Source organism: Trichechus manatus, unplaced genomic scaffold (genome assembly GCF_000243295.1).
Source record: "Trichechus manatus latirostris isolate Lorelei unplaced genomic scaffold, TriManLat1.0 scaffold00007, whole genome shotgun sequence".
NCBI lineage: Eukaryota > Metazoa > Chordata > Mammalia > Sirenia > Trichechidae > Trichechus > Trichechus manatus.
In genome coordinates, this window is record NW_004443943.1 from 16,597,796 (window position 1) to 16,621,366 (window position 23,571).

At 33.7% G+C, this 23,571-nt stretch overlaps 1 protein-coding gene across 1 annotated transcript in view; it reads left to right on the plus strand.

Moving 5' to 3' along the window:
* Positions 1–23,571, plus strand: part of KIF20B (kinesin family member 20B) — a 98,179-nt gene that overhangs the window by 56,731 nt on the left and 17,877 nt on the right. Inside the window, exons 21-29 of the mRNA XM_023739903.1 lie at positions 1,994–3,233; positions 3,666–3,804; positions 4,328–4,447; positions 6,793–6,853; positions 15,419–15,544; positions 16,569–16,696; positions 18,321–18,476; positions 19,776–19,952; positions 20,932–21,042. Coding sequence (XP_023595671.1) covers positions 1,994–3,233; positions 3,666–3,804; positions 4,328–4,447; positions 6,793–6,853; positions 15,419–15,544; positions 16,569–16,696; positions 18,321–18,476; positions 19,776–19,952; positions 20,932–21,042 — 2,258 coding nt within the window. The remainder of the gene's footprint in view (positions 1–1,993; positions 3,234–3,665; positions 3,805–4,327; positions 4,448–6,792; positions 6,854–15,418; positions 15,545–16,568; positions 16,697–18,320; positions 18,477–19,775; positions 19,953–20,931; positions 21,043–23,571) is intronic.

Consider the following 23,571-nt stretch of genomic DNA (forward strand, 5'->3'; position numbering starts at 1 on the left):
CTGATTCTCTCTTGGAAAATTGTTTCTGTGGCTTTATTGTTATGGTGCTCTGGGATTCCAATAATTCTAATGTTAAATTTCTTAATTGAATCCCACATTTCCTTTTGGATTTGTTCTTTTCTTTTGAGACTTGGTAAGTTCAGTTATTTTGTCTTCTTGTTCACTTATTCTATCTTCTGTCTGCTCAACTCTATTGAGTGTTTCTCTTGCTTTTTCTAATTCACATGTTTTATTCTTCAGTTCTAGTAGTTCTCTTTGTTTTTGTTTTTTATTATGTTTTCAATTTCTTTGTTAATTTTTCATTTTGCTTCTCCACTTGTTTCCTGAACTCCACTAGTTTGTTTTCTGTGTCCTTTTCGCTGTCTTTAAACATATTTAGCACCATAGTCTGAAAATTATTAATTCTTTGCATTATTCTGGCTTCCACAGGAGAGATTTCCTCTTCTTCATATTTTGCTTTTGATTCTTTGTCTTTTCTTGTGATTTCTTGTGTTTTACTAACTTTTGGTGAATTTGGGCCATTTCATTATTTTTTTAATAATTTTGCTTCACATTTTTTATTCTGTTTATTGTGGGTAAGTTTTCTGACTGGACACCTCAGTGGCACAGCTGCCAAGTGCCCGACCACCACCTCAAGGGCTGGGGTCCATACCTGCCAGCTACTTTACAGGAGAAAGATGTGACAGACTGCCTCCTCAAAGACTAACAACTCTGGGAACCCTAAGGGGTGCAGCTTCCCTCAGCCCTGCAGGTTTGCGATGAGTCAAAATGACCCAGTAGCAGTGGGCTTGGTGTCTTATCCTGAGAACCACTAGGTGGCGCTCTCATTCTTAGTTTTTTTTCCTTCAGTGATGTTTCAGGAGTTCTGTATACTTGGTTTCTGGAATTCAATACGCATGCCTGAGATGGAGAGTTATTTGTTCCGAGACTCTGCCATAAGCAATGGGGCTCGACTTTACTGTGATGACAGTGAGGGGCTCTCTGTCTTTCCCTCACGGGTGTCCCTGCACAGACACTCCCACAGTGGCCCACTTTGGCCATTTCCTTTGTCCTTGTCAGTCTGAACTATTCCTCTTGCAGTACCTCTGGGTCCTAGTGCCCAACTAAATGGGACCTCAGTGATATTCAGCAGGACTTTCACGCAACGCCACCATCTCCCTTTGCCCCCTCCCAATTGTGCAGCCAGCAGACTTCCACAACCGATCAGTGCCGCCTTAAAAAAAAAAAATCGGGCTAGAGATTCTTCAGATTAGCTCCTTTTCTGTGTTCTGTGTTTGTTAGCCAGCCCCATCCCAAAATGGCTGTGATGAGTGAGTGCTTCCGAGCCTACCGCTTTCCTCCTCTCCTCTGCTTCTGGACTAACCCTGACTCTCCAGTACTTCAGCTGTTGTCCAGAGTTGTGAGATCTCAGTTTGTACTTGTTTTTATTCGTTGTTCAGTGAGTTGGTTGCTCGGGAAGTAAATGGGAGTGTCTACTCACTTTGCTATCTTGTCCCTCCTTTAACAATTTTTTCTTAATTTTAGCTATGTAAATTTAGGTAATCAGTTTGCAAATCACTAATCTAATAGAATCCATAATATAATTGGACTTTAAAAACTGTTCTTTAGGATATGAGATGTTTGCCTATGGTGTTTCATTATGTGATCTCCTCCTCTTTGTCCCATATTATGATAATAAGAATTTTTCATAGAAAATTTAAATTAATACTAAAAGTTGTAAAGAGGAGAAATAACTGGATACTACTCAGAGATAGTGTACTTCCTTTGCTAACTCTCTTTGCATATTAAATATTAATTTATGGAACTATAATTTTTACATAATGGTCTTATACCACATATGCTTTGCAGCTTATTTTTTTCTTTTTCCTTCAACAACATATTTCTGTTTTTCGCTAAGTTTCCCATTTTATATGTTTGACTATTGACTCATATGGTAATTTTTTTAGTGTCATTGAGATTTGCCAAATTAATAACAATTTTCTTATTTTTAAAGGACCTATATATATTAGCAGTTCTATCTCTGAATACCGCAAGAAAAGTGAAGATATGCAGCAAAGCATTTCCAAAGAAAAGGAAGACATTAGAGTTTTAAAAAAAAACAATGAAGAGTTGAAAACACATTTACTCATTGTTGAGAATGAATTTATAAATGAAAAAGAAGAAAAAGCAGAATTAAATAAACAGATTGTTAGTTTGCGGGAGGAACTTTCTTCTTCTGAAAAAAAGATTTTTAATTTAAGTATAGAGGTCCAACAAATTCAATCAAAATATGAAAATGCAATTTCTGAATTACAAGTGCAGAAAGATATAAATCAAGAACAGGAAGAAAAGATTATGAAACTGTCAGAGGAGATAGAAACTACTAGAAAAAACATCACAAATAATGTTTCAAAAATAAAATTAATGCAGACAAAAATAGATGAACTACATATGCTTGATTCAGGTTCTCAGATCTCAGACATAGATTTACTTAGTCTCAGGGATCTGTCAAATTGTTCTCAGGAGGATAATTTGCTGAATACGCAGTTACACCTTCTAGGTGATGATTATTTGGTAAGTAAGCAGATTAAAGAATCTTGTATTCAAGAACTCAGTCGAGAAAGTTCTTTCCACTCTAGTATTGAAGCCATTTGGGAAGAATGTAAGGAAATTGTGAAGGTCTCCTCCCAAAAAAGTCATCATATCCTGGAACTGGAACAAGAAGTTGAAAAATTACAGGTAGAAGTGAAAGGCTATAAAGATGAAAATGACAGACTAAAGACAGAAGAGAGGGAGAATAAGAATCAAGATGACCTACTAAAAGAAAAAGAAAGTCTTGTACAACAGCTGAAAGAAGAACTGCAAGAAAAAACCATTAGTCTTAGTGTTGAAGTACAGCATGTAGTTGAAGGAAAGAGAGCACTTTCAGAGCTTACACAAGATGTTATTTGTTACAAGGCGAAAATACAGGAACTGGAAACAATTTTCGAGGCACAGAAAGACAAATACAGTTGTTCAGCCAAGTTAGAACAAGAAATTTTAGAAAAGGAGTCTGTCATCCTTAAGCTGGAAAGAAATCTAGAGGAATTTCAAGCAAGTCTTCAGGATTCTATCAAAAACACCAAAGATTTAAGTGAAAGAGAAGTCAAACTGAAAGAAGAAATCACACAATTAACAAATAATTTGCAAGATGTGAAGCACTCACTTCAACTAAAGGAAGAAGAAAACGAAACCAACAGACAAGAAACGGAAAAGTAAGCGAAATGTTATTGAAATATGTAAAACATACATTTTACTATGTCTTTTTTTTTGGTTTGTTTTGGTGAAAGTATACACATCCAATGATATACCATTTCTACATGTACAGTTCAGTGACATGGGTTACGTTCTTACTATGTCACTTTTGAACAGTGAAATGGGCATAACTTAACCTGGTGAAGTATAGCGTGCACAGTGAGTGAGGAGTTTGTACTTTGTTTCATATAAATCTCTGAATTCGTAAATTCTCTGCAAAGATTTTGCTCACAAAATCATGTGAAATCCTCTCTGAAGGACTCACTCATTCATGGTTTGGACATTGCAAATTTGAGAAAAGATGTAGTTTTGTAAAGATTATTATCAGATTACATGTATGATCCTAGCTGGTTAATGGTGCATCATTATAGAATATGATTTGTATTTTTTAGATTGAAAGAGGAGCTATCTGCAAGCTCAGCTCTTACCCAGAATCTGAAAGCGGATCTTCAGAGGAAAGAAGATGATTATGCTGAGCTGAAAGAGAAACTGGCTGATGCCAAAAAGCAGATTGAGCAAGTACAGAAAGAGGTAGGTTATTTGAAAAGTTGTGTGGTAAATTTAATAGGGTGAAGATGGTTTTCCTCCATATTAAATTCTAACAGGTCATTTGTCAACTTCTTTTCTTAAAATGTTGAGAACAGATAATAGCTTTTGAAGTATTTCTTGTATTACTGGATCATATTATTCAATAAACCTTGGAAATTTGAGCCAGTTTTTTTCCCAAGAGTATTACAATTGATTTCCCATGATAAAGATTTTGCTATTATATGCAGGTGTTATATTGATTCTTTTTTGAGAGCACTTCTAGAATCTGAGATTCTTAATGTAAGAAGAAAATGATCTGTTCATATGTGTTCTCCACTAGAATACTAAGACATTTTCTTATAATTTGAAACTGTCTCATGTGGTATATAGAATGCCTAATTTTTCTAATGGGCATTAAAAGTACATGAATCTTTGAAGAAGTGTCCATGTATTTTAAACAACAAAAAGCAATTAGTATTTTTTTCTTTAAAAACATTTCCTTTGTTTTATTAACATTACTTTGTAGGTCTGTGTCATGCGTGATGAGGAAAAATTACTGAGGATTAAAATTAATGAACTGGAGAAAAAGAAAAACCAGTGTTCTCAGGAAATAGATATGAAACAGCGAACTATTCAACAACTCAAGGTAATGGTTTTGTTTTTAAAGATGGTTTAAGTAAATTCCTTTGGTATATTTTAGTGTCTAATTAAATGTATGAGGAGCCCTGGTGGTGCAGTGGCGCTTGGCTGCTAACTGAAAGGTCAGTGGTTTGAACCCACCCAGCTGCTTCATAAGAGAAAGATGTGGTAGTCTGTTTCCATAAAGCGTTGCAAACCCTGTGGGGCAGTTCTACTCTATCCTGTAGGGTTACTATGAGTCAGAATCGATAGCAAGGGGTTTGGTTTTTGAAATTAAAGGTATTAAGTTAGTTCTTTATATGAAATTTTGTTTTGAACTTTTCTGGAATCTAAAAATAAATTGCTTAAAATTAAAGAAGTCCATAGTGACCTGCTTCTAACAAATGGAGCATGGAAAGGAAAAAATAGTAACTTTACATTGGAGAAACCTGGTAGACACTGCCGTAACCAAGTGTTCAAGAATAATGTCACAAGTAATAAGTCATATTGATAGGGCAAATCTTCTCTGTGCTGTTCTTCCCCAAAATCCATACCCTCAGTTTAATTGTGAGAAAACATTAAACTCAAATTGAAGATGTACAACAAAATATTTGACCAGTACTCTTCAAAAGTGTCAAGATCTTTAAAGACAAGGAAAGACTGAGGAACTATCACAGATTGGAAGAGACTAAGGAGACACGAAGGAGCCCTGGTGGCACAGTGGTTAAAGTGCTCAGCTGTGAACTGAAATGTTGGCAGTTCGAACCCATCAGCTGCTCCATGGGAGAAAGATGTGGCAGCCTGCTTCCTTAAAGATTTACAGCCTTGGAAACCCTATGTGGCAGTTCTCCTCTGTCCTGTAGGGTCACTATGAGTTGGAATCGACTTGTCCTTTGGTTTTGGAAGGAGACTTGATGACTAAATGTAGTGTAGTATCTTGGATAGTATCCTGGAACAGAGACAAGACATCAGTGGAAAAGCTGGTGAAATCCAAATAAAGTCCGTAGTGTAGTTAATGGTTTTGTACCAATGTTAATTTCTTCATTTTTTAATAAATGTACCTGGTTATGTAAGATGTTAACATTAGGAGAAGCCTAATGGAGATTTTACAGGAAATCTCTGCTATCTTGGCAGCTCGTCTGTAAACCTAAAATTATTTCAAAATAAAAAGTAAAAAAAATAAATTCCAGTTCTTATAAAAATTCTTTTTTAAAATGATTCTTATAAAGCAAAATCTCTTTATTTTAAATGGTAATATTTTGCTTGCCTTTGATTAAATGAGTAAGGTGAAAAAAATATGAATTTGTTGTCCAGGTAGTCCCTGACTTTTGTGCATCTTTTTGTTAGTAGTATGTACTACATCCAATGTTGCAGTGCATAAAAGGAGCAAACAGATGACTCTCACTAATCTTCTGACTAGAAACACCATCCCCATTCCCAGGGATAATCCAGGTGATCTAGAACCTTCCACAAGTGGAATTATTACCACAACTGAAGAAAATGCCGAATTGTCCATTTTTTTATGGGCATGTGTATTTTTTTAATGTATGTATGTATGTATTAAAATTTATCTGTAAGTTTATGTGTAATATTTCCAACCTCCAAAGACAAATAAATATTGAATTTATAAAGATGCTGTTATAAAAGGCAATAATAATGAAAACTAAAAAAAATAAGGTATTTGACTTTGGTCAGAACCAACTTACGATGGACTTGTCGGAACAGAACTTCATCGTAAATCGGGTACTACCTGTATTCTTTCCATTTTTGCTTTTAAATGAATCAAGCTAATAAATATACAGGTATAAAAACATAATCATTTTCACCTTTATTTTTGACTGAATATAATCATAACGAGACAATCTACACTTTCATTACAGGATTCAGAGACTTAGAAAGTGAGGAGATAGTGTTAAATTAGATGGGATTGGGAATGGAGGGTAGATTATCTGACAGATTGAAACTAGAATTAGAGGATATCCAGTCCCCATAATTTAATGTTGGCCTCTTAAAGGTTCTGTTACTTTTTTTCAAGTCTCCCAGCTACTTTCCACTTAGAGAGGTTTGAGGGACCCTGTTTTTCTGCGTTTTGGGTTTACTGATAGGGAATTTTTTTTCATGATTTTCTTTGTTCCTCCTGCATTAAATACATAGTAAACAGAAAAAACAAACTACTTGCGGTTGAGTTGATTTTGACTCATGGCAACCCCACGCAGAGGTGTATCTTCAGAAATTGCACCTATGCAAGGACTGAAACTGTGCCCCTGTCCAAACATCTGACACCCATTGTGCTCTGTTTTCAAGTCCCACTATTAAATATTGCTGTGTGTTTTATGTTACATTTGCATTTAATGCATATTCTTTCATTTGTAGGAGCAGTTAAATAATCATAAAATGGAAGAAGCTATACAACAGTATGAGAAAGTTTGCAAAGGTCAGGACAAACTTAAACTTTCAATACTAAAATAACTGCAAATAGGTAGTTGTAATAACAATTGATTTAACATTTTCTTTTGAAATTTTTAAAGTGGGTGCAACATAAGATCTAACTTTATCAAAAGTGAAAAGCATGATTCTAATGAGTAATTTATCAACTTAAAGTTTATTCTTGGAAAAACAAAACAATGAAAAATATTCAGTCAAAGCACATTGATTTCTTGGTAGTGGCCAGTTGTGAAAAATAAAATCAGTCAAAGTCATATAAGTCACAATGAATGCAGTAGATTTCTATACAATAGCCATCACGTAAAGAATATACTTCAGGCAAAAGATCTTTAAATTTAAAATATATATTTTTAAAAAACTAATACTTTAGATTCAAATCCTAGAAGGTGAAATATGCCTTTCTTACTCAAATTGTATTGATTCTCCATTTGAAATATTACAAAAATTACCTTTATGTATGATATATACATATTTCTATTCTTAAAACGATGCAGATTCCTCTCCTTCCCATCATTCACCCCATAATTTCTCAGTTGTGTGAGTAATAGAGCTGGGATTTGAACCCAGATCTGCTTCACACTTAAGTTCCAGACTCTCTTTACTAATCTATGCTATTTCTACTTGACCAACAAAGACAAAGGGTAAGAGAACCAGATTATTACTTATGTATATGATTTGACATTTGTAGGGTTGACTTGGATTAATATTTACTCTTTAATAAATGGATGTGAGAACATATTTCTGAATTCAGTCCTGTTTCCTCCTGCCTTTCCTAGCTAGGCCTTTGTCCCTCATTACTCCCTATTACCATAACCCTTTTAAATAATTCCTTTCCTTTGGCTCTTTATGGAAACCCTGGCAGCGTAGTGGTTAAGAGCTATGGCTGCTAACCAAAAGGTTGGCAGTTCGAATCCACCAGGCACTCCTTGGAAACCCTATGGGGCAGTTCTACTCTGGCCTATAGGGTCTCTATGAGTCGGAATCAACTTGACGGCAGCAGGTTTGGTTTTTTGGTTTTGGCTCCTGTATCAGTGTTGGCAAATGTGGACAAATCTTAGCTATTCTGAAAAACTTTCCCTTGAACCAGGATGCTGTATAACTTTTATCATATTTTAATCTTTCTTGGCCAAATATTGGAAGTTGGGCATAGGCCCACTGCAGCTATCGTATTTTTATGCAAATAACACATGCCTTCTAAGTTTGTTTGCCAACCACGCCCTCCCCCTGCCAGATATTTTTATAAGTGCTGCTATGCCTATTTTTTTTAACATTTTACTGTAAAAAAAATTTGGCATAGCATGCTTAACAAAGTACCTCAGATCCGGGCGAGATTGGCAAACTAACGTAGAAGACATGCATTATTTGCATAAAAATACAGTACTTTAATCTGACTTCCATCTTCTCTGTGCTCTTGAAAGTTACTCCCACATCACTTATAACCTGCATATCTTCAAATCTATTAGCTTTTTGCCTTCTCTACTTTATTTTACTTTTTATATTATTTTAACATTATTGTCCACTCTGTCTTGTCTTCATTTTCATTATTTAAGTTCTATTTATTGTGTGTGAGTATATTTTTCCTAAATATAAAAGTAATATATAGCTTCCCCCATTTTGAAACTCTCTTGCTTTGGCTTTTGTAATCTATTCTGTACTAGTTACCTCCTTTCTCTCAGAATGAGCCTCAGCTACTTTGGCAGCTTTTATGATTAAGGTGTCAATCTTGTTTTTTCTCTTCATTTTCTGCCTAGAGAGTTCATTCACTCCCATGATTTCAACATGTGAAACATTTCCCAACAAACAAACAAACAAAAAAAAAACTACATCTTCAGCCTTTAAAGTTTTCCCTGGCTTCTGAATTTCTATTAAATACTGAATACCTTTTACTTAGCTGTCTTATTAAATTCTTTTTTTAAACTGAGGTATAATTTACATACCATAAAATTCCCCTTTTAAAAGTGTACAGTTTAGTGGTGCTTAGTATATTCACAAGGTTGTATAGCAATCACCACTCTTTAATTCCAGAACATTTTCATTACCCTATACAGAAACCCTGTACCCCATTCCCCCAGCCCCTGGCAACCCCTAAAATCTACTCTCTGTCTATTGATTTGCCTATTGTGGACATTTCATGTAAGTGGGCTTACATAATATATGGATTTTGTGTCCGACTCCTTTCCCTTAGGATAATGGTTTCAATTATAGCATGTATTAGTTCTTCATTCCTTTTTATGGCTGAATAATATTCCATTATATTAATATTCCATATTTTGTTTATCTTTGCTCAGTTGATGGACATTTGGGTTGTTTCTACTTTTTGGCTTTCATAAACATTCATCTATAAGTTTTTATATGAACATACGTTTTTATTTTTGGGAGGATAGATCCCTAGGAGTAGAATTGCTGGGTCATATGGTAAATCCATGTTCCTGGCTGGCACAAATAGTTTGCGCTCAGCTACTAACCAAAAAGTTGGCAGTTTGAATTCACCAGTGGCACCAAGGAAGAAGGGCCTGGTCTACTTCTGTAAGATTACAGCCATTGAAAACCCTACGGGGTGCAGTTCTACTTTGACACATACAGAGTTGCCATGAATCAGAATCGACTCAATGACAATGAGTTTGGTTTTTGGTTTATGGTAACTATGTTTAACGTTTTTGCAAGTACCAAACTGTTTTCCACAGTGGCTGCCCCATTTTACATTCCCAGCAGCAATGTGTGAGGGTTCTAATTTCTCTACATTGTCACCAACACTTGTTTTTATTTACCTATTTATAGTATAGCTATCTAACTTATTAGTTTCCAAAGCTGCTGTAGCAAAGTACCACGAACTGAGTGGCTTTAAACAACAGAAATGTATTCTCTCACAGTCCTGGATACTAGAGGTTTGAAATCAAGGCATCATTGCTTCTTGCTTCTGGTGGTTGCTGGAAATCCTTGGCATTCCTTGGGCTGAGAGATGCATAATTCCAATCTCTGCCTCCATCTTCTCTCTCTGTGTGTCTGTGTCTTTTTCATATGTGTCTCTTTCCAAATTTTCTTCTTATGAGGTCACCCATCATCTTAGATTTAAGGCCCAACCTAATCTACTATGAGCTCATTCCTAACTTGATTATATCTATGAAAGTCCTATTTCCAGATAAGGTCACATTCACAGGTTCTGGGTGGACATCAATTTTTGTGGGATGCTATTCAATCTGGTACACCATCCTAGTGAGTATGAAGTTACATCTCATGGTTTTGATTAATGATGTTGAGCATCTTTTCATCTACTTATTGGTCTTTAGTATGTCTTTAAATGTCCATTCAGGTCTGTCTTAGTTATCTAGTGCTGCTGTAACAAATACCACAGGTAGGTGGCTTTAACAAACAAAACTTTATTTTCTCACAGTTAGGAGGCTAGAAGTCTGAATTCAGAGTACTGGCTTTAGGGGAAGACTTTCTCTCTCGGCTCTGGAGGAAAGGTCCTTGTCGCTTTTGAGCTTCCGCTCCTGGGCAGTCTTCATGTGGCTTGGCCTCTCTCTTCCCCCATCGCTTTTGCTTGCTTGTTTAATCTCTTTTATATCTCAAAAGAGATTGACTGGAGATACACCGTACATTAATCCTACCTCGTTAACATAACAAAGACAACCTGTTCCCAAATGGGATTATAACCACAGGCATAGAGGTTAGGATTTACAACACATATTTTGGGGGGACATAATTCAATCCATAACAAGATCCTTTGCCCGTTTTTTAAATGGGTTATTTTTGTCTTTTTGTTATGGAGTTGTAAGAGTTCTTTATATGTTCTGGATACTAGACCCTTATCAGGTAAATGATCTACAAATGTTTTCTCCCATTCTGTGGGGTTTCTTCTCACTTCCTTGATAGTATCCTTTGATGCATCAAAGTTTTTAATTTTAATGAACTCCAGTTTATTTTTTTAATTGCTTGTCCTTTAGGTGTCATATCTAAGAAACCGTTGCCTAATGCAAAGTCACCTATGTCTTCTTCTAAGAATTTTATAGTTTTTTTTCTTAAATTTAGGTCTTTGATCCATTTTGAGTTCATTTTTGTACATTATGTGAGATAAGTGTCCAACTTCATTCTTTTGTATGTGAATATTTGATTGTCACAGCACCATTTGTTGAAAAATTACTTGTTCTCTATTCAATTGTCTCTGCCCCCTTGTTGAAAATCAATTGACCTTAAATGTAAGGGTTTATTTTTGCACTCTAAATTCTGTTCCATTGATCTGCATGTCCATCCTTATGCTAGTACCACACTGTCTTGATTACTGTAGCTTTTAAGGAAGTTTTGAAATTGCAAAGTGTGAGTCCTACCACTTTTGTTCTTTTTTAACATTGTTTTGGTTATTCTGGGTCCTTTGCACTTCTACATACATTTTAGGATCAGTTTGTCAGTTTCTACCAAAAAGCTGGCTGGGATTTTATTTAACAGGAATTGTGTTAAATCTGTTGATCCATTTGGGAAATGTTGCTATCTTAACAATATTAATCGTGAACAGGAGATGTCTTCCCATTTATTGCGGTGTTATTTCTTTCAATGATTTTTTTTAGTTTTCAGTGCACAAGTTATATACATACATCTTTCGTTCAGTTTATTTCTAAATATTTTATTCTTTCTGATGCTATTGTAAATGGAATTGTTTTCTTAATACCATTTTTGGATTTTTCATTGCTAGTGTATAGAAATACGATTGAAATTATTATATTGATATTTTATCCTGCAACATTGCTGAACTTGTTTATGAGCTTTAATACTTTCTCTGTCTGTGTATTTGATAGAATTTTCTATATACAAGATCATGTCATCTGTAAATAGAGATAGTTTTATTTTTTCCTTTCCTATCTGCATGCCTTTTATTTTCTTTTTCTTACATTATTGCTCTGACTAGAACCTTCAAACAATGTTGAATAGTAGTGGTGAAAATTTTCATTCTCTTACCATAGTATAATGTTAGGTGTGGGTTTTTTGTGGGTGCCTTTTACAAGGTTGAGAGAGTTCCCTTCTATTCCTAGTTTGTTAAGTGTTTTTATCATGAAAAAGTATGGAATTTTGTCAAATGCTTTGTCTTCATCTGTTGAGATGATCATGTGGTTTTTGTCTTTTATTTTGTTAATATGGTATATTACATTGATTGGTTTTCCTATGTTTAGCCAACCTTCCGTTGCTGGGATGAATTCCAGTGGGTCATGGTGTATAACGCTTTTTACATGTTGCTGAATTCAGTTTGCTAGTATTGTATTGAGGATTTTTACGGCTAAATTTATAAGGAATGTTGGCTTGTAGTTTTATTTTCTTGTGATATGTTTGGTTTTAGAGGCTTATTAACTTCTTAACTTGAGTATCTTTTTCTGCCAAAACTGTCTTAACCTTCTGAGCCCTCTGTTTCTGTGACTGATCTCTACTGTTTCTGTTGTTTAGGCCAGGGGTTAGCTAATGACAACCCACAAACCAAATCCAGATCACTGCCTATTTATGTAAATAAAGTTGCATTGGAATATAGCCACATACATTGAGTTTTTTGTATTGTCTGTGGCTGCTTTCATGCTCCAACAGCAGAGTTGAATGGTTTCAACTGACGTTAAAATATTTACTGTTGGCTCTTTACAGAAAACATTTGTCCACCCCTGGTTTAGACTTTAAATAATCTTTCATCTTTTATTTTCACCCTTAGATCCAGTACCTTAATTATGTTACTTTCTTCTCCCAGTGGCTCCTTATGTTTGTTCTGTCCTATTATAGGTCTTAAGTCAAACCTGGAATACTGCTGTTTCACTGATTTCTGGACATCATTGTTTCTACACTCACTCTGTCATATAGTCACACAGCTAGATTTAATTTTTCTCATTTCATTGGATCATTTTTATATTAAATGTTTTCAGTCACTTCACCTTGCCCTCATAATAAGCTTACCCTCTAGCCTGGCATCCCAGCCTGCCTTTTTCTAGTCTAATTTTGTACAATTTTTCTGTTTTATCCAGCTAGTTTGTTTTGTTTCCTAATCCTGCCCTGTTCCATTTTGCCTCTTTTTCTATCATAAAAAAGACAAATAAAAGACCATGTTGGCTTTGAAATGTTTATGCTCAAGAAAAAGACCCCAGGAGAAATCAGTAACTAAAACAATAGGGGCAGTCCTCGGGTTATGAACATCTGCCTTACATACTACCTGTGGTTACAAACCAAAGATGTACATGCTATACATATTCTGGTTCAGACATAAACATTTTCGAGGTACATACAACAGTTCATAATAACAAATGGTGCTACTTTGCAACTCGCATCAAACATTGTTATTGTTGTTACTGTATTACAATGTTAAAGCTGTTTTAGTGTATTTGGAATTGTATCTTTAATGTTTTTTATGCATAAAAAGGTACACTGTGTACTGTATACCAAGACAAACATTTGACTAAATGACGTTAGATAAGAACCATACCTAACTGTTCTGAGTTACGTACAAATTCAACTTAAAGACAGACTTAGGAACGGAACTCATTTGTAATCCAGTAACTGTCTGTATACCCATTTGAAGATTTATTAATGTTAATCATAAGCATAGCAGTAAAATCTCTCTTAGGTCATCTAATTAGTTCGTATATTTAAATTTATTTTTAAAAAATACATACACATGCCAATTTTAAGTAGTATAGAAGGCATGAAATGAAGTTTTATTCTCCTATCATCATGATCACCTTACTTTTTATTCCTAGAAATAATCCATTGTTAAGTAACATTTCAGACAATGTTTATGCCTGAATCAGAATATATATAGCATGTATGTCTTTTTGAAACAGATTGAATCATTGTGTAGGTGTAATGTATTATATCTTTTTTCCCATTTGTTTTGAGTTTTTATATAATTTGAAAATTTAGAAAAATTTTTTTTCATATAATCATGTACAGATCTTCACTTTTTTTTAAACTTCATTCTTTTTAAAAGCTACATAGTATTTCATGAAAGTATTTTTCTTTGTTTTTACAGATGTTATTTTTTGCTACAGACACTGCCATGAATATTTTTGTACAAAAACTTTACGCACACATGCAAATATATTTGTAGAGAAAGTTCCTAGATACTGCTAAACTATTTCCTAAAGTGGCAATATCAGTTTATATTCCCAGCAGTAGTGTATAGAGTGCCTGTTTTCCCCCCATCTTGCCAATACTAGGTGTTATCAAACTTTAAACATATTGCTAATATGATAAGTGAAGCATGATTTCAAGCTTTTGTACTAGTTTTATATATCAACGCTGGTATTCGGAAATAAATTGGAACCAACACTAAGCAAGTATTTCTAACCCAGTGTTTCATATGACTTTATATATGATTTCTGTCTCTAGCTTGTGTGATATCCTTTATTTGCACTTCCTACCTATTTTCAAATGTCATGCTTAAACCTTTCCTCCTTGAAACCTTCCAAGGCCATTAGAGCTCTCAGTGGTCCTCTCCCCTGAGAGTTAAGCACTTGAATGCTTTTTCATGTGACAGTTGTTTATTATGCTGTGATAGATCATATGTAGAACTCTTTTGTGTTGTTTTATTTTTGGAGAAATTCTATTTACTAACATTTCTGGCAGCTTACAGCAGTGGACAGAAGTTCTGAAAATTACTCATATAATTTTTTCTTGTTTTGTTTGTTTTAAGCTTCCTTTATGTGCACTTTGAAGGTGCCATTTTTGGGATTTTTGTCATTAAAAGTGGCCTGAGATTGAGATATGCATGTATAGCTTTATTACCTGTGACACCAGTATAGTTTTGATAAGAGGTATCTGAAATGAGCCCTACTATTATATTATATACTATTATAGCCCTACTATCACCTGAGGCATTCAAGTAATCTTTCTTTTCTATCTGTTCCTTGCACATGGGATTAAAATAGACTTGCTTACAAGTCATTACTTTTTTAAAGACCAGAAACAATTTTGATAAGGCTAGTAGCACTGTCATTCCTAAGGAGCTGGTTTTGAAAACACTAGAAATAGAATACTTTGCTTTGAGAAATTTTCTAGAAAAATATATTACTTCAGATTAAAAAAAAAAAGTCAGATTGGGATTGAGCTTTTTTTTTAAGGAGGTAGTTTTAGTTTTGCTTTAAGAATATTAATACTAAAAATAAGTGTTTATTAGAATGGTTAAAAAATGTTACTGTGTCAAATACTGTAGACATTTTGCCAAATAACATTTTTCTAAGTCCCAACATTTTTATTTATTTGTATTAACATTTTAATTATATTGAAAATTTAAAACACTATATGAAAAAATTCCTTCTCCCCCTTTTCCTCTCCTCCCTCCCTTCATCCATCCATCTGTCCCTTCTTGTAATCATCCAAACATCCATCTGTACATCAAAAGTTTATTCAGTGCTTCATATATGCCAGTACTGTTCTAGGCATTGAGGATACAGCAGTGAACAAGACAAAGTTTCTGCCTATGTGAAACTCATTCTATTGTAGTTAATAAAAAATGTATTTTAATTTCAGAAGGACTCAAAAAAAATTGGATATCATGTTATTAATTTCCAAAATGTTCTCCCCACATTTTTAGATCTAAATGTTAAAGAGAAAATAATTGAAGATATGCGAATGACACTGGAAGAACAAGAGCAAACTCAGGTAGAACAAGATCAAGTACTTGAGGCTAAATTAGAGGAAACGGAAAGATTGGCCACAGGTAAAACAGGAGTGCTTAAATATCTCAAAACATACTGTTTTCTTTTTTTTCTTAGATTTTTTTTCCTTTTTAAAAGGAGTATAGTATTCACAGTAATTCATAATGGAAAGTATTTGTTGTGTTTTTGGAATCCTGTCACTTGTCATTTTCCATTGTGATGAAAATTATTTTATGTAAGTAAAGTTGTACATAGTAAAGAAGGATTCAGAACACTGTAATAATAACTGGCTAAAAACTTGCAGTGTTGCACAGAAGTAAAGTTGAAGCTGAGTTTCATTTCTGTCCAGTTCTTAGCATCATCTCATATGTGTACCTCAGTAAGTGCTCTGATCCACTGCCTTCAGAATAGCATCAGAGTTTTTCTAGAGGATGTGGCAAGATGTAATTCCTGCTTACTAATAATAAAGCCATGTGTGTTTTTTTGTAGAAAGGGCAAGACATTTAAAATTAGGAAATTGCCTTTTGCCATTTAATATATGGCCTTTGCAGGGCACTTGTGCTGTCTCAGCTTAATTTTCTTGATCTATAAAATGTAGTTGATGATGAAAATATCACATTACTATTGCACATTATTGTTCTGGAAATCAGAAGAGATGATAAATTTAACAGCACTTTGCAAACCCTAACTCATTATTTTGTGGGTAAAATGATAATGGTGGTAGGTAGGTACATGCCACTTCATACTTTGTAGCCACTTTTGTGGATAGGGCATAGCTTTTTTTTTTTTTTTTTTGAGAACTATGTAAATTTTCTTATGGAATTAACGTTGACATGAATTTATACTGTATACTCTGAACATTATTCAGCAGAGTCCTGAGAGGTTCTTGCAGTTCCTCTTCACTAAGAATTTGGTAAGAACTTTTAAAAGTGTAGCTGTTGGAATAGTCTCTTTTATCTTGGTTTATGTTCCGCTTTTTCTAGGCTCGGCTGATTCTTGTCAATAGTCCATGTCACATATATTTCTGCATGATCTGGCTTTTGTATGTACTTTTAAAAATTATTTTATTTTATGTTTTCAAATCAGAATTGGAAAAATGGAAGGAAAAATTCAAAGATCTGGAAACCAGAAGTAATCAAAGTTCAAATAAAGAATTTGTGGATAACACAGATATACTTAGTGAAAAGCTCAGTAAGCTTCAAGATGAGTTACAGGTATTATTATATATATACTCATTATATTTATAATAAGAGGAGAATTCAGCAAGTGTTTTATAATTAATTAGAAATGTTTAAAATAATACCTGGGAAATGTTAAAATATAGATAAACAGTTTTTCAGTGCACATTGAAATGACATGGGGAAAGAAATTCTTATACAAACTACTTCGTGCCAAAGAAGATGCAGCAAATGGGTCCTCAGTTTTAAATTTTATATATTCAATTCTTAAATCACCAATTTCTTATGTCTTTGTATCTATTTTTCTACTCCTTAAAATTCCTACTTGTCAGATACAGCTATCAAGAAGATAGACTATCAGGAAAATTATTTTGATTAGTATGAATAATCTTTCCAAAGTTCAATTATTAAATTGGAAAATAATAAGAGTTGTATATCCAAACACTGGAATGCATATGAAGCCTTACTATATAAAAGTTATTCTATTTTGTGTTTATATTTTTTCCAGTGTTCACCTCTAACATACTATGTATAGAATGCAGTGCATGGGGGAAATATTTTTTCATGAGATTTCTCCAATACTACTTAAAATTATATACATTTTATTAAAAGTTGCATACATAAATGTAGTTTTGGGATCAAAGAAAACATCAATATAATGGTTTTGAAAATTTGGCAGCATCTATTTTCTTAAATTCAGACTGTATATAACTAGATTCTGAAAACAAATTAAAAAAATTTATTACTTTCCTTTGTTGCTGTTTATTATATATTCTAGAATTCATTCTTTCCATTGTGAAAATCCAAAAGTGGCTAGAAGAAAGTAAATGCTTCATTAATTATGAAGAAACAAGAACCAAGACATTAACCATTAACCATTAACCATACTGAGAATGTTCATGAGAAGAAATATTTGTATACTCTCTAATATTCTAAGATGATGTAATCACACATCTTTGATTATAAGCTTTATAATCCTAGAATGAACTGCCATAGTTCATCTAGTGCAGTGGTTTTAGAAGTGTTTATATATATTTTTATATTATAAAAATATAAATTTTTGTGTGATATATGTTTTTAAAGTATTTTTTTTCCATATAAAGTTTTACTTGGATTTTTAATATATAAATTAGATGCTTCTGAACCCAAAGGCTCTATGGAACCTAGTCTGAAAATCATGATCAACTATATTCTTGCTCCAGCTGTTTCCAATGCAGTATTTCTTAAATGAATAAATGTTTTCCTATTGAACAAATTCTCATTTGGCATCAAGTATATCCAGGAATATTTTATTTTTAGAACTATGCATTTAGAAATGACTGTCACAAACCAAGTCTTTTTTTCCCCCTGACATTTAGAGCATGTGGGTTACTATAACGTTCCGAAATTTAAATAGTTTATTTCTTAAGCTCACTGATGAAGGAAAGTCCTTAACTGGACTTTAGCCAAATTAAATCTATAAAGAAAATACTGTTTGGGAGAACAAACCATCTAATGTTTCTTTTTTATAAACTGAAATAAATTCTGATCTTATTTAAATAAAAACACTTATTTTTAAGTTTTAAAGAAGGTGAAATGTTATGGCTTATATGGAAATGTTGGAAAAATAGATTTAATTTTTTAGGCGTGTAATAGTAACTTGCTCCATTTATACATACAGGAATCTGAACAGAAATATAAAGCTGATAGAAAAAAATGGTTAGAAGAAAAAATGATCCTTATCACCCAAGCAAAAGAAGCTGAAAACCTACGAAACAAAGAGATGAAAAAATATGCTGAAGACAGAGAACGCTGTTTAAAGCAACAGAATGAAGTGGTTGGTAACAGTTATACTGTATCTTTGATGCATTTCACCTGCTTTTGTTGGTTTGTTAAATTTTTCTGTAGGATTCTTACTACTGTCTACATGGTTGTGTGTGGTTTTATATTTGTTTTTTTAAAGGCAGGTTGTCTGTAAGATGATTTTTCTGTCCCAGTTTATTGTTGGTTTTTTTTTTTCTAATTCTATCAGTGGTTTTTTTTTTTTTTTAATTGTCATAAAAATATATGTAACAAAACATTTGCCAATTCAACAATTTTTACATGTACAGTTCAGTGACATTGATTATGTTCATCATGTCGTGCCACCATTACCACTATCCTTTTCCAAATTATTCCACCACTATTAACAGAAACTCAGTGCCCCCTAGGAAATGACTCCTCTTTTCTTCTTCTCACCTACCCCTGGTAACCACTAATAAGCTTTGGTCTCTATGCATTTGCCTGTTTCATATAAGTGGAATCATAGAATATTTGTCCTTTTGTAACTGACATATTTCACTCAGCATAATGTTTTCAAGAGTCGTCCATGTTTTAGCATGTATTAGGACTTCATTTCTTTTTATGGCTGAATAATATTCCATTGTATATATAGTCAACATTTTGTTTATCCGTTTATCTGTTGGTGGACATTTGTTTCCACATCTTAGCTATTGTGAATAGTGCTGCAATGAACATTGGTGTACAGGTTTCTGTTTTTGTTCTTGCTTTCAGTTCTTTTCGGTATATAACTGGAATTGAATCCGCGCTTATCTTGAAGTTTACTTATGTTCTTCCTTTAACTTTTTGAAGACCATTTAGCAAGTTGGGAAAATACGTAATTGCTTTTTAATATCTAGATACAGATCTTATAAATCTCTTCCTTTTGTCTGCTTGTAGGGTTTTCCCTACTACATTTTAAAACTTTCTGCATTTTGAACTAGTCTGACATAGTGTGTATATTTTATCTTATAAGCAGATTTGCAGTCATTTTTTTTTTAAAGTCAACTAAATAGTTTCCAGAAGACTATATTGGTAGAAATAGCTAAATATGTTTATTGAAACTAGTGACCAATAAGTTGGTTTTTGAAATGGAGTGAAAGAGCAATAAATACAGAATATGATCATTTAATATATATAAATACATTGTGTATTTTGTTTTATAAGTAAATATTTTATGTAGACTTGACTATGCATTTTGTTATATGCCTTGTTTGCAATTGTATTCATGGTGTTATTTATGATAAAACTATCCAAACATTCTTAGATTCATAATGTTTCAAGGTTTACTTTAACATTTTCTCTATTTCCTGTTTAGGAAAAACTTACAGAACAGCTGGCAGAGAAAGATACTGACCTCCAGAGATGGCGAGAAGAACGAGATCAACTGGTTGCAGCTTTAGAAATACAGCTGAGAGCACTGATCTCTAGTAATGTACAGAAAGATAATGAAATTGAACAATTAAAAAAGACCACATCAGAGGCTTCTAAAATGGTCAGTAGAATCTTGTTCTTTCTATACTTTTTTTATTGGACACAGAAATTTTTCAAGATTTAATTGATTAACTCTTAAAGGATAAAAAAAAAAAAAGTTTTAGTAGACCAGAGATGAATCAGTTTTGAAAATAATTTGAATATTTGCCATTAAGTATTATGAATTTTTACAGTTTATCATTATGATTAAATTATGAATGACAAACTGAGAAATAGTACTTTCTCCACTATTTTTTTAATTTTCCGAGGTAGGGTAATTAGGTAATTAACAATTCATGATTTAGTTTTTTATCTACCTTTAAAAAGTAGAAATGTGATTCAGCGTGACTATTTGGCAATAATGGGTAGGTGACATAAGAAGTGTAGCTGACTTTGGATTTTGATGACTTGGAATTTATCAAAAGTTTAAACCTGTAATCTGAAATTTCTTTATAGAGTGCTTAGATAGGGTATAGGAATAGAACATGCCCTATTACTGAGAAAGTGGGATGAAGAGTAGACAGCAAGAAAAGGTATTGTGATCTATATGGCCTTTATACTCCAGTGGTATAATTGCATTTCCAAGAAACCTTTAGTTTTTCAAAGTTGTTTTATCAAAAGCAATTGTTGGTCTTTAAATTCCAACTCAGTACAGATGTTGGACATGTCATTTAACTTCTCTAGGTCTGTATTTCCTCATCTGGGAAGTAGGAATAATGACTTTTGTGAATACTAGCTCAGAGAGTTGCAATGAAAGTAAAATGAAAGAATATATGTAAAACACTATGGAAATTGAGAGTAACCTTTCAAATCCCTGCTTAGGAATTTGTCTGAGTCTCTAAAGATGAAAGAGAGAAGGAGGAAAATTATGTGGTCATTAAAGAGCTCTTTATTTTCACTGTTTAGTCCATGAAATCTTGATTTTTATATTCTCCATGTAAAGTATTTTGATATATTTTCAAGTTACAATGGCTTACTGCTTTAATATTTCCATGCTTTAGGAAAAACCAAGTGTGGAAATCATACCCAGACATATTAATTCAACAGATCCTGGTGGAGTAGAAACTGAAACTCAACCAACAAGTTATGAAATTTCTACAAATGAAGTTGAGGTGGGTGTTTGGTAACACAGTCCGTTTTGGTGATGATCAATTTTTGTAGGCACCTTGCTGCACAATTAGCTAAATGTGCTTTTGGCTGTGTGAAGGACAATTAGAGGTTTTTGACAAGAAGAAAATTCTTTCGGGAGATTAGTCCCCAAAAGGTTGTTAATCTTCTCTCAAATACAGCAGATCTGTTAATGTCAACAAACTTGATGGTGCAAAAAAGAAAGTCTCACAAAAGATAAAATAGGGGTGATTATTTGCTCTCATAAGCAGTTCCTTTATTAATCATTCAATTAAATAGTGTTTTTTTGAAATTATTATTATTGTTGTTCAATGCTGTCAAGTCAATTCTGACTCATAGCTACCCCATGTGACAGTAGAACTGCCCTATAGGGTGTTTTTTTAAAAATATATTACTGTTTTTTAGGTGAAAGTTTCCACAGCAAATCAGATTCCCATTCAGTAAGTCATACACAGATTGCTGCATGACATTGGTTACAATCCCCATAATGTGTCAGCCCTCTCACCGCTTCTACCCTGCCTGACCCATTTCTATCCATCCAGTTTCCCTACCCCTCCTTGCCTTCTCATCTTTGCTTTTGTATAAATGATGACCATTTGGTCTTAAATAGTTTATTGTTTAAAGGGCTTCATAGATTTTTCTTGGCTGTAATCTTCATGGAAGCAGATTGCCAGGTCTTTGAAGTTGTACCCATTCAATAACTTTGTCACCAAACGTCGATAACTCACAATGAGTTTCCTAAGCAGTGGGCTTAGGGTGCTGTGAATCACTTTGGATAATATTAGAGATTCTCAGTTTGGATATGAAATAGAAAAAAATTCTATGTCATTTAAAGTTTTTGAAGATAAAATTACTTTTTATAATTCATTTTTTAAACACATTTATTGGTAGCACTCAGTGTTGGGAACCTTCCTAAGCACAGGAGATACAAACATAAGTAATACATAATAGCTATCCTTGAAGAGGAAAGAATCTACTCCTAAAACTATTGCCCTGAGATAATCTTTAAATCAAAAATATCCCCTGAAGTCTTCTTTAAACCAAACAATATAGTTGTTGTTGTTGCTAGGTACCATCAAGTTGGTTCTTACTCATAGTGACCCTGTGTACAAACAACAGAACAAAGCACTGCCCAGAACTGCGCCATCCTCACAATTATTGCTATGCTTGATTGAGCCCATCGTTGCAGCCACTGTGTCAGTCCATCTCATTGAGTCTTCGTCTCTTTTGCTGACCCTTCACTTTACCAATACAGTAAACAACAGTAGAATGTCTGCCTTGAACGTTGTGCTGTTTTAAAGAACTATCTATATGGGAACAAACTGACAACAGCAACTTGAAAGATTAGATAGGATCCTTAGGGGACAGTGAGTTTATGTTAATAGGGGGGGAACAACTCAGAAAAGGAGGGTGATACTGGTTACAAAACTCAAGAATGTAATCAGTGTCACTGAATCGTACAAGTAGAAGCTGTTGAATTGGTGTATGTTTTGCAGCGTATATTCTCAACAATAACAGCAACAAAAAATATAAAAAGAAAAGGAATCTAGTAAGATGGCATATGAATTATTAACTTATTTAACCTTAACTTATGGGCTAGATGTAATAGCAGAAGTATGTAGAGGGTGCTACAAGGAACACAGAAGAGAATACAATGGATTTTGCCTGAGTGGTTGTGGAAGTGGATTAAAGAAGATAATATTATGCTGGGTCTTGAAGGTGAATTGAATAGAAGTTTATCAAACAGAGAAGGGGAAGACAAAGACAATTTAGGGAAATAACACGAGCCATTCTTTTCTCTTGGCCTTTCCTTGATAGTTCTTCTTGAATCTTCACATAGTTAGCATTGACCGTAGATACTAGTACAGATCATAAAATAACATGGAAAAGCTTGAAGTTGATCCATAAATAAGGTTTACTTCTTGGTTGCATAGGCAGTTACGTATAATGGAACATTTCTTTCCTTTAGAAATTTATGTATGCTGCTATAAACCTCTTGGTTCCAATTTCCTATTAAGAATTCCAGCAATTATAGTCTATACCACAGCTTTGGGGAATAGTTTTGTTATGCTTTTTATGTATTTCTCTTTCCAGCATGAAATCAGTATACTTAACTGGGCTGGAAGTCCAAAATGATTCATTCGCATACCTAGCAGTTGATTTTAGGAGCTCAGCTGGACCTATATGTTGCTTCTCTTTGTGGTTTGGACTTATCACAGCATGGTGGCTAGATTTTGAGAAAGGGGCATTTTGAGGGGTAGTGTCCCAAGAAAAGGTTTTCCAAGAGTTACAAAGCTTCTTAGGATTTAGCTTCAGAAGAACCATGATGTTACTTCTACCACATCCTGTTCGTCATGAAAGCCTTTAAGGGGCCATCCCAGATTCAGGGAAAGGGGAATTAGATTCCACCCCTCAGTGGGAAGAGTAGCAAAGAATTTGCATCCAACTTTGATCTGTCATGTGGCGTGCTTGTTAAAAATTTTTGACTTCTTCTTTACAGATTTCTGATTTAG